Source organism: Schistocerca cancellata, chromosome 7, assembly GCF_023864275.1.
Source record: "Schistocerca cancellata isolate TAMUIC-IGC-003103 chromosome 7, iqSchCanc2.1, whole genome shotgun sequence".
Classification (NCBI taxonomy): domain Eukaryota; kingdom Metazoa; phylum Arthropoda; class Insecta; order Orthoptera; family Acrididae; genus Schistocerca; species Schistocerca cancellata.
Genome location: NC_064632.1, coordinates 128,104,689 through 128,118,972, shown reverse-complemented (window position 1 = coordinate 128,118,972; position 14,284 = coordinate 128,104,689). Strand labels below are relative to the sequence as shown.

At 39.5% G+C, this 14,284-nt stretch overlaps 1 protein-coding gene across 1 annotated transcript in view; it reads right to left on the bottom strand.

Moving 5' to 3' along the window:
• The window catches only part of LOC126092361 (sodium-coupled monocarboxylate transporter 1-like), a 300,651-nt gene that overhangs the window by 24,830 nt on the left and 261,537 nt on the right, over window positions 1-14,284 (bottom strand). The window contains exons 13-14 of the mRNA XM_049907903.1: window positions 9,803-9,987; window positions 550-736 (exon numbers count right to left, since the gene is read on the bottom strand). Coding sequence (XP_049763860.1) covers window positions 550-736; window positions 9,803-9,987 — 372 coding nt within the window. The remainder of the gene's footprint in view (window positions 1-549; window positions 737-9,802; window positions 9,988-14,284) is intronic.

The window sequence follows — 14,284 nt, the reverse complement described above, 5'->3', positions numbered from 1 at the left end:
AATATCACAAGAGTCTCATAACAGTACAGTGAAAAATAATGTTAGTATGTCACAAGATTCACAAAAAGCACTGAAAAATAATGTTAATATATTGCATCAGAATATCAGGGGATTGGAAGCCACTTGTGTCTTTAAGACGAATGCTGAGAATGTCTATCTCAGTTACTCATCAGCAGCTGGGAATCTGGTAGTCAGGTGTCACTGACTCTTCAAAGTAAGTACCTTGTATCTCATGATAAAACTCCTCTAGTCAGTCAGGAATGGCTCTTTATTTCAGTTTCAAACTTCTGTTTCCATGCAGGATACATAGTCACCTATGTAATGTGACTACATAGGAGCAAACACAGATCTGGACCCAGTTTTGTCCAATACAAGTCCATTCTTACCCACCTGTAATCTCTACACTCATGTGACAATTATTAATGTCAAAAACATGTCTAAGCTTTTCAGCTTTGTTCAGCAGTGAGAAAAATAAGAGTGTATGGATGGAATGTTCACTGGAACTAATTCACCACTCCAGTGTAAGAATGTTGGCCAGCAGAGACTCACCTTGTAAATCTGTGCTCTTGATGCTGGAGGCAGCCACCGACGCACCAATGGGCTGATGAGGCGAGCATCTGGTCTGGAGGCATCCTGGCGTAGAAATATGCTTGCCACCAGAGACACTGTCACCGATGTCACCAAGCCCAGTGCTGTGTACCAAAGGTACGACACACAGTACACTGCCCACATCTCACTGCACAAGGAAAGCAATAGTTCAGCTACATATGCTAACAGCTATTTCAATGAAATAAGCTAATAACAAACATCCCGTTTCAAAAATTGTAATATGCTGACTGTTTTTGTATCCTGCCCTTATAGTATACAACATCTGGAAATGTACAAAGTTAGTTGGTGATGTGCATGTTTTAAAATTGCCTCTGATATAGTTGTAATAATAATGCTCACTGCAATTTTATATAAATTTGTAAGTTATGACTTAGAACCATGAGAGAAATGATCCAAATTGCAAATTTGTGAACTTTGTTTCACCTATGAGCAACAGAATAAATAAAGGTGATAAAATAAGAAAGTTATTCATTACTAAAATTTAACTTCCATGACAACTGCTTTAGAAAATTCACAATTATTATTCCTAGTGTTAGGTGGTGGTTTTTTCCAAAACAGTCACATAATCTGTTTAATAATCTTATATGCAGATCCAACTAGTAAATCCAATCAATGCTACATGAAAACTGAATGCAATAATAACAAATGCCATTGATTGCAACTCTGATTAACTCTATCCCTTTTCCTTTTGATATGGTGATGATGTCTTCTAATGTACTCAACTTGGGGCTTTTAGCTGGTTGGCAAAAGGTGATAGTCACTGGGAGACCTCCACGGCTCTTAAAAATGTTTTTGCTGAGAGCCAAGACCTGAACCAGGTATATGCTGGGAAGAGCACTCTTCTGGCGGGATGCAGTGGGGATGACAAGCGAGGCTTGCCCAGCCCATTATAAAGTTTCAGTGTGCATGAAGCACAAAGAATGGCTTTTGCCAAATGTAAGATCTGAAGGACAAGAGAAAAAATGCTACTGCTAGCATGGGACCCATCCGTTAGGCCCAAAGGGTGCCAGCTGGAAATTTTGTTCAAAATTTAGCAAGGAGATCCCTGATTGGCTCATAGCACTTATTTTGGTAACAGGGGAGTATTCATGTGCAAGTGTATGTGCATGCTCCCTCATTGGCCAGTGGAGGAGATTTGCTGTGTTTTACCGTCTCCAACAGGGAAATGTACTTCATTGGTTAGCCATGGCAGAATCCTTAAGCATAGGGAATTTATTAGAATATTTATTAATTTATCAGTGGTTGGAAACTGAAAGTTCTATTGCAACTAGCCAGCGAGATTCCAATATTGGCAGAATGAGATAAGTTTTATAGAGGTCGGTAAGAGTACACATGTTCCAGGAGCATCATAGAGAGCTCTTCTCCACAGGCCTTAATACAGTATGCTTTTCCTAGAGCTGCAGAGTAAGATGTCCTCAACTTGGAGCAGAAATCAGATACTGAACTTAAGAATTCTCAGCCATTACTGAAGCCATTCTCTGCTCTCATACATCAGTGGAGTGGTAAGCATGGACGATACTTGCGTTTGCCGATCTGATTTTCACAGCCAGCTAGCTGCACCCATGATGTGCTTAGGTGAGTGTACTGGTATTTGGTCGTGCTTTCCTGGGACTTTCCTCTGGGTCATTAACTTATTTCACAATGATCGGTCATATTCATGAACACAGTTTTAAGTCATGTCTATCATGTATCCACCCATCTGTACCAAGGCTGTCATACATGTATTCAGTCCCTTATTCCTTTGATAAATGACTATCCTTGATTCAGTGGCTAAAATATTTTTGTCGTCTTTTAGCAATAAATCAGTTTGTTATAATGTCACTTAGGATCTTTTCTTAATTTGATGGTTCCTGTTATCAATATGTCTGTGTGAGGAATGGTACCCATGTTGCATGTTTTACTTGGTCACCCTTTGCAATTTAATTAGACAAGCCAATTTCTGTTGCATGACTTTGTTTTCTTTTAATTTGCATGATATTATGGGGAATTATCTATCACTGTAGATCTTCTTCTTCTTTCTTTCTTCTTTATCGTTGCCTTGTCCCATGTCACGTAGGGTCGGCATTGCTATTCTGGATCCTTCTCCTCCATAGTACTCTATCCATTGCCTTTTCCTTCTTTCATCCTTTCTCCCTTAGGTCCCTGGATGTCTTATCCTTCCCCCTCATCTTCGGTCTCCCTCTCCTTCTCGCCCCTTCAATCTTTATATCTTCAACTTTGTTTCCGATATACTCTTCCTCTTTTCTCTGTAAGTGTCCGTACCACCTTAGTCTGCTCTCTTGTATCTTTTTCCCCATGGGTCCCACTTTCATGGCCCCGCTAACAAATTCATTTCTAATCCTGTCCTTCCTTGTTACCCCACACATCCATCTTCCTTTCCTGGGCTACTGTGACTGGCCATGTCTCTGCCCCATATATCATAGCAGGCCTTACCACCAAATTGTACACTTTCCCTTTCAACCCAATGCTCAACTTCTTGTCACACAACACTCCACTCATTTTCCTCCAGTTGTTCCAACCGCAATTTATTCGGTGTTGTATCTCGCTTTCCAGTCCTCCATCCCTCTGTATGTACGACCCCAGGTATTTAAATTTGCAGACCGATTTCAGCTCATCATCCTGGATCTTGCAAGACCTCATCTGCACATCCTTCAGTGCTGAATATTCTGACTTTGTCCTGCTAATTTTCATCCCTCTTTCTTGTAGTGCCTTCCTCCAATCCTCCAGCTTTTCCTCAAGTCTGTCGATGCTCTACTCACAAAGAACCACATCATCCACAAACATCATATTCCACGGTGCTTCCTTCTTCACATCTTTCACCAGCACATCCATAATCAGGTCAAAGAGGTAGGGACTAAGCCCAGACCCTTGATGTAACCCTACTTTTACTGGAAACTCCTTTGTCATGCCCACACTACTTCTCACCTGTGTCATTGCTCCTCTGTACATTTCCTTCACTAACTTCACATACTTCTCTGACACGCACTGCTCTCTCATGCTTCTCCATATTTTGTCCCTTGGGACTCTGTCATATGCTTTCTCCAAATCAATGAAAGCCATATGTAGATCGGCTTGTAGCACCCCGTGTCTCTCCACTATCCACCTTAAAGCATGTATTGCATCAGTCATTCCTCTTCCAGGCATGAACCCAAACTGTTCTTCACACACCACAGTCTTCTTGCATAATCTTGCTTCTATAACTCTTTCCCAAATTTTCATTGTGTGTGCCATCAGTTTAATACCTCTATAGTTACTGCAGTCCTGCACATCACCTTTCCTCTTAAATACTGGGATCAGTACACTAGTTCTCCACTCGTCTGGCATCTCCTCCTGTCGCCAAACTTCTTCATTAAATCCCAAAGGAACTCAATTCCCTTTTTACCGAGACACTTCCATACCTCAATGGGGATCTGGTCTAGGCCAACTGCCTTCCCATTTTTCATCTTTTCAACTGCCTGTTCAACTTCATCTCTTCTTATATCCATCGTCAATCCTTCGTTTGCCCCTCCTTCCTCAGTTTTCACTCTTAAATTTTTTCATTCAGCAATTTCTCAAAATAATTCAACCACCTTTGGATTATTTTTCCATGGTCATTCAGAATTATTCCTGTTTCATCTTTCATTTGTTTTATTGTTGTTAGATCCTTAGAAGCTTTATCTCTTGATTTGCCTATCCATATCAGTTGTCTCATATCCTGATTTTTCTGTAGTTGTCCGTATGCCTCCCTTACTGATTCAGCTTTAGCTTTAGCCATAGCTCGTTTTGCCTCCTTCTTTGCACTTTTGTATACTTGCCCATCCTCAGCACTTCCGGACATTTCCCACTTCCTCTTAGCATCTTTCTTTTCCTTCACAATGGCAGGTACTGGGGAAATAAAATACCCAGGGTGGACCAAAGTAGCAAGCCTCCGCCCCTCTAACAAGGGAAGGGGGTTGGCAGCAGGAAGGGCATCCAGTTGTAAAAACATTGCCAAAACAAGAGGTATTATCTATCACTGTAGATCAACAGGGATAAATTCTGTAGTGTCTCAGAGAGATGATAATTACTCAACTGATGTCTCACACTAGATTTTGTAAGACTCACTATGTTTATAGGAAGCAATAAATTAAAAAGGAAGTTAAATTAAATCCTTTATTGTTATACACAAAAACTGGCTAATGAATGGCTTGAAGTGTGGCAACCACGATTTCTCAATACACTTTTTGTTGACTTCTCAGTTGTAATACAACATCTGACAATAAAATTCGATGAATGAAGTCAGAACGGTCAATTGGGCAACACTGGTGACTCACAACACTGCACCTGCATAGCAGCCAGTGTTGATAACCTGCCCCCACCATAGTTAAGTTCAGCCCTGTGTGTGTTCCGTGTTAGACCTGTTGGACAAAGTGCTTGTTTGGCGTGTTGATTCAGAACTGAGAACAGGACAATGACTGAGCAAAAGATCAATTTAAAGTTTTGTTTTAAGCTTGGCAAGACACTGAAATAAATGCATGCAGTGCTGGTACGTGTTTATGGGGATCAAGCACTGTCCATGAAGTGTGTGTACGAGTGGTTTGCCTGTTATCAAGGAGGCCGGGAAAGTGTTTCTGACAATCCCCATAGTGGACAACTGGTGACTGCTACCAGTGACAAAAACGTTGAGAAAGTGAGGACATTAATCATGAATGGCCATCGATTAACTGTGCACATGATAGTGAATGAACTGCAGATGAATGTGAATCTGTGTGACAAATCCTTACCCAGGAGTTAGGGAAGAGGAAAATGTGTTGTTGTCTTGTGCCACATCACTTGACTGACAATCAGAGGCAGGCACATTTAGAGGCTTCACAGGATTTTATCGAAATGGTAGATGCGACACCCAATTGCATGAACTGTGTTGTCACTGAGGACAAAACCTGGTGTCTCCAGTATGACCCTGAAACAATCATTTTTAATAGTCAAGACATTATCCACAAGGACTTTCTTCCTGAGGGAATGACGTCGAATGCTGCATGGCATGTTAAAATTTTGACCTGTTTCATGCAACGTTTATGCAGGGTATGACCCCAGTACTGACAAAAAGGTTCCTGGTTTTTTGTTCATGACAAAGTTCACCCCCACACAGCCAGTATCGTCAAACAGTTCCTGGCAAAAAACGGGTGGTGCAACTTGAACACCACCATAATTACCGCTTCTCAATCCTTCAGACTTCTTCCTATTCCCTTGGCTCAAATTCGTTTGATAGGAAAGAGATTTGATGATATTCCTGACATATAATGAAATGTGACACAGCTTTTGAGCAGCATCACAAAGGAAGATTTGTGCAAAGTTTCCAGGACATGTATCGCAGAGCTCAGCAGTGCATAGTTATGGGAGATGACTATTTCGAAGAACAGTAAGGTAACTGTAGTTCATAGTTCATCTACGTTAATGTCACAGGACAATTCACTGAACTTTATTGTCAGAGTTTGTAAATACATCTGTTGATATCTGAGAGCAAATTTGACATTATTGTTCTAGCAGTTCCTACCTTCAAGCTGCAGGTCACTGTTCAATAAATATTGCAGCACATTTTTTTTCTTGGCCAATTTCTGTTGAAAAGTGTGGAATTTTTTGTGGGACATTCCTGCTCCAGCTTCTATAGTTTCATGAAGTTCTGATAGATGGCGGTGCTATATGTAGCCTTCAAAATGGAGAACTGTCATTGAATTTCTTTTGGCAGAAAACAAGAACTTCACAGATATTCATAGGCACTTGCAGAAAGTCTACAGAGACCTGGCAGTGACAAAAGCATGGTTAGTAATTGGGCGAGGTGTTTGTCATCATCACAACAAGGTCACATAAACTTCTTTGATCTTCCACATGCCAGCCAGCCACACGCAGCTATGACTCCTGCAATGTTGGAATGTGTGGACACTCTCATTCAAATTGGTAAACAGATCACAATCAAACATCTCACTTCACAACTGGGCTTCTCTGCTCGTAGGGCTGACACATTTGTCCATCAGATGGGGTCTTCAAAAGTGTGTCCCTGCTGGGTTCCTTGCCGCATAGTGGAAGACCATAAAGAACCAATGAAGGGCCACTTGTGCAGAATTGCTTGCACATTATGAGGCTGATCACGACAATTTTTTGTTGAACATCGTCACAGACGATGAAACATGATTTCTTTACTTTGAACTGGAAACAACATGGTAATCCACGGAGTGGCACCACACCAACTCTTCACTGAAAAAGAAGTTCAAAGCCACACCCTTAGCCAGTAAAGTTGTGGTGGCAAGCTTCTGGCACTCTGATGTCCTCCATCATGGTGCAATGATCAGCTCTGAACTGTATTGTACTACCCTCAGGAAACTGAAGAAATGATTTCAGTGTGTTCATCACCTTCAAAATGCAAATGAACTTCTCCATTTTCATGACAGTGCAAGGCCTCATACAAGTCTGTACACCTGAGAGGAGCTCACAAAATTCCATTGGACTGCTTAGTCTCGTGCACCATACAAACCCAAATTTCACATCTTCCGAGATCCATCTGCGTGGCCTAATGAGGGATGTATGTGGAAGGTTGGGAAAGTATTGATGCAGCAAGATATTGCTTCTGAAATTGACCAGTGGAGTGGTACTATGCGGGTATACAGGCCCTCTGAATAAGATGGTGTAAGGCTGTTGTGTTGTATGGAGATTATGTTAAAAAATAGGAATTTGTAGCCAAAAGAGTGAGGGATTATATGGTGTGTTGAAATCTTAAATAAAACCAACTTGCTTTCAGAAGAAAAGTGTTGTGTTGGTTATTGAATGCTCCATGTAAGTTGGTGCAAAATATGGAATGGCAGAAAAGTGCTAGTAATTCCAAATTACTAATTGTTCCAAACAAATCAGTTACACCTCACTTAGCATTTAAAACTTTCTACACTTATTAAAACCTTGTTTGCCTATAATCATGTCCAGTTTGGAAGCCAAGTTTGGAAATGCTATGGTCCTTCTTTGTAGACAGGTACAGTAGCTGCAAGAGTTGGTGGAAGTTGGACAGATATTCAGAAATCGATTAGCGGAAAACTGGAAAATAAGAGAATCGAGTTGTCTGAAATGTGGTGTTATACAAAAAGGCTGAAAACTAAGAGGACTAATAAGATACGAAATGAGATGGGTACCCACAGAACTGATGAGAAATGAAATATGTGTGAAACACTAATTGGAAGAAGGGTTAGGTTGACAGAATATATGTCAGTACGTGTGTGTGTGTGTGTGTGTGTGTGTCATCCTTAGCATAAGTTAGTTTAAGTTAGGTTAAGTAGTGTGTAAGCTTAGGGACCGCTGACCTCAGCAGTTTGGTCCCATAAGACCTTACCTTACCAGCTATAAATGAGAACGCTAGGAATATACTACAACCCCTTCATATCACTCCCATAGGAATTGTGAGGATAAGACTAGATTAATTACAGCATGCACAAGGCAGTTAAACAATCATTTTTCCTGTGCTCCATATGTCATTTGGAGAAGCAAAAGCCTGAAATAAATGGTACAGTGGGACCTACACGCTGTCATGCACTTCACAGTGGTTTGCAGAGTACAGACACAGATCTAGATGTGGATGTACTGTATTTACTGGAATCTAAGCCGCACTCGAATCTAAGCTGCACCTGAAAAACGAGACTCGAAATCAAGGAAAAAAAAATTTCCCGAATCTAAGCCGCACCTGAAATTTGAGACTCGAAATTCAAGGGGAGAGAAAAGTTTTAGGCCGCACCTCCAAATCGAAACAAAGTTGGTCCATTGTAATATGAGACACAATTTAGGTCGAGTGAATGATGATACAGCTACAGTATTTTGGTTCGAGTCATAAGCTTAGCAGTTAAGCTTTACCAGGTAGCCATTGCTATGCGTCAGGCGCTCCGTCCGTATTTATACGGGTACCCCTCCTTTTTCACGTGCTTCGTCTGGTCTGAATTGATTGCATATTTTTCTTTGATCTGATAAGTGCCGTTCTCTTTGTTATAGGTGTTTACGTCACTCTAAGCTGAAAATGCATTACTGTACTGTGTCATGCATTGTTTGTCGCGGCATGGCTTGCTTTTGTGCGCGCTACCACAGTTTACAATAAAAAAAAAAAAAGAGAGGAATTGTCTCATAACCGAAACAATGGCAAGAGACTGCTATTTGTTGTTACTTACACTGCTGCTTTCTTTGATAATGATCAACAAGAACCAAATAATATACTGCGTATGATAGAAGATGTTCTGAACGAGAGTTTAGCGAAAATTTTTCTCCGTTTGAAAATCTTTGCAGGTGCCTCTTTAGTACATTACATTCTGCACAGAAATTAGAGTCAGCTTAGATTTAAAAATCTAGTCAATTGCCGTGCTTCATTTCTGACTGTATCACTATTAGGCATAAGAATAATACGAATATAAACATGAGATGATATGTATATTCTTCCGCGTTTGCTGTTGTCTCAGTCTAGTTTCGTAGTTTATTAGGCAGACAGGATTTAAATGAGATAGCAGCAAACATGAAACAATACATGGCAAAATGTTTATATTCATATTATTCTTATGATGAAGAGAATACCGCATGTGATTCACAATTCATAAAAGTCCCTATTAGCAACCATCTCTTCTCACAGGTAGGAAAAAATTCAGAACGTAGAGTTGGCCATATTGACAAACATCCCAGTCTTGTCAGTCGGATTTTCGTAGTACATTGGAATGCTGCTACATTCTAAGATTAACAATACGGAATTTGTATTTACTTCATTGGATAATGTATGAAAATGCAGTGGTCAAAATTCGGGGTGGAGAAAAAAGCTCGTCTTCCACTTAAAAAAAAAAAAAAAAATTATTTGCTGACGCAGAGGTTTTGGCGCCATTATTTATCTTTGTGCTTGCAAAGCATGCCTGTGTTGCAGAAGTTAGTTGTGGCAGCACCTACCAACTTTTTTCAGAACTTCTGCTTGCTTTGCACTCGATTCTGAGCCGCAGGTGGTTTTTGGATTACAAAAACCGGAAAAAAGGTACGGCTTAGATTCGAGTAAATACGGTAGATGAGAGAGCCGTAGAGGGCAAAAATTATAGAGGAAAGCTGAGACTGGACCATGTGCCATATATGGTTCAATACATTGTTTGGAGGATAAGAGTACCTGTCACAGGAGAGGAAATCCAGGGGGACTACATCATACCATTGAGAAGGACAAAGAAAAAGGGGTCGGCCTCACCTGGTGCAAAAATCACTGGATACAGCTACAGTGCCGTTCTGTGAGTGGTCAAATTCGTAGAGGCAGCCACTAGTGCTCAGTGGCTTGGTGGCAAAGCCAATGTTTCCACGAGCTTGGTGTAGCTGTGTACCAATCACCAACCAGCCCATCATTCCCATGCCAGTCATGCTACCCACAATGGCACTCTGTGGAAAAACAGCAAGTGTATTAGACACAGATTACACCTACAACTCTTCAGACATGCATACTAGAAAGAGAAAAGTCATGGGAGACACAACTAAATGATTGGATATGGAGGGAAGAATACATATAAACACTCACTATTGTTTAGGAACATCTCTGACAGCAAAAACAGCCTTAATCCTGCTGTTTATCAAGTGATATCTCGTGGATGGTGGTTGACTGTGTTATCACAACATTTTCCTTGAATAAACAGACCCAATTCAATGGAGATACTGTAGAATTTAATGCACTCTTCATTGTTTTTTAGTTACAGGTCACAAAGGCTTTACAACAATAATTTAATAAACTGACAATGGCTGTTTCAGAGTGGGGGGTCAACAAACCAATTTTTGATATTTCAAGTAGTCTGAAAGGGGACACCAACAGCTCACAAGATGCAACCCAGTATCTATACCATAAAGTGAACATTGTGAAATATCATGAATAGCTCTAAGCCACAAGCATGATAAAATGGAAGTTACAATTTGTTTGTGTCTGGATGAAAACGGCACGCGGATTTTTGTCTCTTTGCAGTGAATGCGTGCTTGACATTAGATGCAGCTAGAGAGCAGTGACCTCCCTTTATATGGGCCAAAAAGGTGTGGGAGACTGCAACCAAAGCAACACCAGACCGCAGCCATAATTTGAGATAACAATAACCTTTGAAAAAGCACTTTGACATCAAGATTGTAACCAAAGGGCAAATAGCAAAGTTTGTAGAGAGGAATCAAACTTATTTTCTCGTATAATTATATCAATTGGAACTAGCTACAAGTGCCTTATATTATAAATTAATTGTCAGCTAAGGATAGGATGGGAACTAATGAGTGAGTGGAGACTTCTGATTGTCATGACAAAACTGAGCTACTGAAACTGCAAACTGAAGGACATTTAGAATGTGTGTGGCAAAAAAACAACACTAGTCAGGTGAGAAGAAGAACCTTAAATCCTACGGTTACAAAAAGTGTGAAATACAGAACAATCTGTGTGTTGGGTGATAGTCACGGCCGTGAAATTTCTGCAATGTTGACGAGAACATCTAGTTTCAAGGCATCTGGTTTCATAAAGCCAGGGGCCCCACTGAGTGAAATAACGGACCTAACATCATCAACTGACGTGGCTAGTTTGAATAAAGACGATTTCTCTGTGTTAATAGGAGGATCAAACAACGTCTATAGAAACGAGACATACAAGGTTATTACAGAAATGAGGAAATGTTAAAATAATTTAACCCACACAAATGTACTCATTGTGAACATCCCACATCGTCATGATTTACCACCCTGGTCATGTGTGAACCGCGAAATTGATGTTGCAAACGAGTTTATCGCTGAAATATGCACTAACTTTAAGAATGTCGATATTGTAGATATAAACAGATTGGAGTGAAGGTTCCATACAGTCCATTGACTCCATTTAAATACGCCAGGAAAGAAATTACTAGCCGAAAAAATATGTACTCGCATTTCGAAGAAGAGTGCAGAAAAAAATATAAGTGACAAACAAACGGAGATTAAGAAGTGCTTTAGATGAGTTACAAGCTGTTCCATTGGCCATATGCAAATTACCAAGTGGTTTAAACCAGTTAGGCAAGAAACAAACAATTAAGTCATCAGCCAAATGAAAATTACAAAATGGTTTAAACCGAAGAGGACAGATGTGGATGTAACAAAACTTATACAAGCTCCAGAAGTTAACTCACCTGCTGATTGCCACCAGCAAACAGAAGCCACACACAAAAAAGATACTGAAAATTTTTTAGGGTAAGAAAGAATCAGAAACCATTTCAACTAAAGTAACTAAATACCCGGATTTTGCTATACTACACCATAACGTTCAGTCACTCACAAATAAAATCTACATGTTGGAAGCACTACTCCAGTATGCACTAAATGTAGACATAATCTGCATTACTGAACATTGGCTATGGAAAGACGAAGTAAAATTAACCTCAGTCTCAGGATATAGATTAGCAAGTCATTTTAGCCGAGAGTTTTCCAGACATGGTGCTCTGCTGTCTTTGTGAAAGAACAAATAAAGTTCTGTGATGTCAGTAAAAGTTATGTTGACTAAATTGAAAAAGACTTTGAACTTTCCATTACCAAACTGCCAGAGCTTAATTTCATCATTATTAACATATATAGAGCACCAAGTGGAAACCTATCAATCTTCATGAATAAAGTAGAGGTTCTGCTGAACGGGATCAGTACAATAAATATGAAGATAGTGGTTTGTGGCGATTTCAGTATTGATTTTTCAAAAGACAGCAACACCAGAGATGCTTTGATAAATATGACCAACACATTCAATATGATCCCCACAATACACTGCCCAACAAGATTAACAGAAGGCACAAATTCCATTATTGACCAAATATTCATCTCAGAAACAAATTACAGATTCCCAAGCAGAGTACTGAGCATGGGTTATAGTGATCATGAGGCACAGCTGCTGTGTATAGAAATACCAACAAGTATAAGCAGTTCTGAAAAAGTAGTTCAAAAAAGAAAGTTTTCTGAAGATAAAATTAGAGTTTTTAATCTCTTACCGGTCAAGGAAAACTGGGAAAGAGTTGCCACTCAGAACAAAGTTGATAGCATGTAAATGAGTTTTCAGAGCATCTTTCTTCACTATTTTAATGTAGCATTTCCAAAAGTAGTAAAAACAGTAAAAGCTAACAATAATAAGCTATATGTAACTAAAGGCATAAAAATTTCCAGTGAGAGAAACAGATTTCTGCAGTACTGTTGTAAGAAATATAGAGTAACCGAAGAATTCGCAGATTATTCAAACGCCTACAAAAGAATCTACGGTAGAGTAGTCAAAGAGGCAAAAATTATGTAGAATGATAATTTGATAAGAAACTCATCTAACAAAATGAGATCCGTATGGAGAGTTATGTAGAAAGAAACTTGTAGTTCAGTGCCAAAGAAAAAGAATGTATCATTATCACTAGAAGGCTCAAAAGTCACAGACCCAAGTTCAGTTGTGGAAAAATTGAATGAATACTTCACCTCACTAGCTGAAAACCCCATTAAAGTACACTGTCAAGGACCAGTCCCAAGTTTCTCCAGCAAGTCAGTGATCTCGACTGCTTCTATGTATGTGTATGAAACAAACCCCAATGAAACTACAGGTAAAATTAAATCATTAAGCAATGAAATATCATATTAAAAGCATGTGCTCACCACATAGCAAACCCCTTGGCAAAAGTTTTCAACCTCTCTTTAAAAACTGGTGTATTCCCAGACATTTTTAAAATAGCAAAAGTTTCACCACTGCTAAAAAAGGTTTTTCTGAAAAAAATATCAAACTACCAACCCGTGACACAGTTAAGTTCCTTCTCAAAAATTCTAAAAAAAACTCTTCTATGACAAGCTTTTAAGTTTCATAAATAAATATGCACCTCTTACAGTACAGTTGTGGAAAAATTGAATGAATACTTCACCTCACTAGCTGAAAACCCCATTAAAGTACACTGTCAAGGACCAGTCCCAAGTTTCTCCAGCAAGTCAGTGATCTCGACTGCTTCTATGTATGTGCAGCATATTGCTCACCAGCATATTGCTCACTGAATCCAGTCCAGAAACTTTGTCCACAACAGAAAGTTCTATGAAAAGACTTTCTGAGTGGTTCACAAAAAACATCATGGATTTGGAAAATCTAAATCTACACAGACAGCAATTTTCGAATTCTTAGACTGCATTTTAAAATCCCTTGATCAACATAAATTAGCTGCAGGTATTTTTCTAGATCTATCAAAAGCCTTCAACGTCCTCGACCATAACATTCTGCTTGAAAAATCAGAAAGACAAGGAGTAAGAGGTGTAGCACATAGCTGTTTGTGTTCATACCTATAAAACTGTTGGCAGAAAGTGTCACTTCAGTATGAATTCAACAAAATGAATTAAACAAGAAAGAACTCCTTTCTTTCTAGGGAATTACCAATAAAAATATGGTGTACCACAGGGCTCAATCTTAGGTCCACTACTCTTCTCGATTTATGAGGACGACTTAGTTTAATATATGAGTCCCACAAAAACTATTCTGTTTGTCAATGACACCAGCATATTGCTCACTGAATCCAGTCCAGAAACTTTGTCCACAACAGAAAGTTCTATGAAAAGACTTTCTGAGTGGTTCACAAAAAACAAACTCATTATACACTCCTGGAAATTGAAATAAGAACACCGTGAATTCATTGTCCCAGGAAGGGGAAACTTTATTGACACATTCCTGGGGTCAGATACATCACATGAT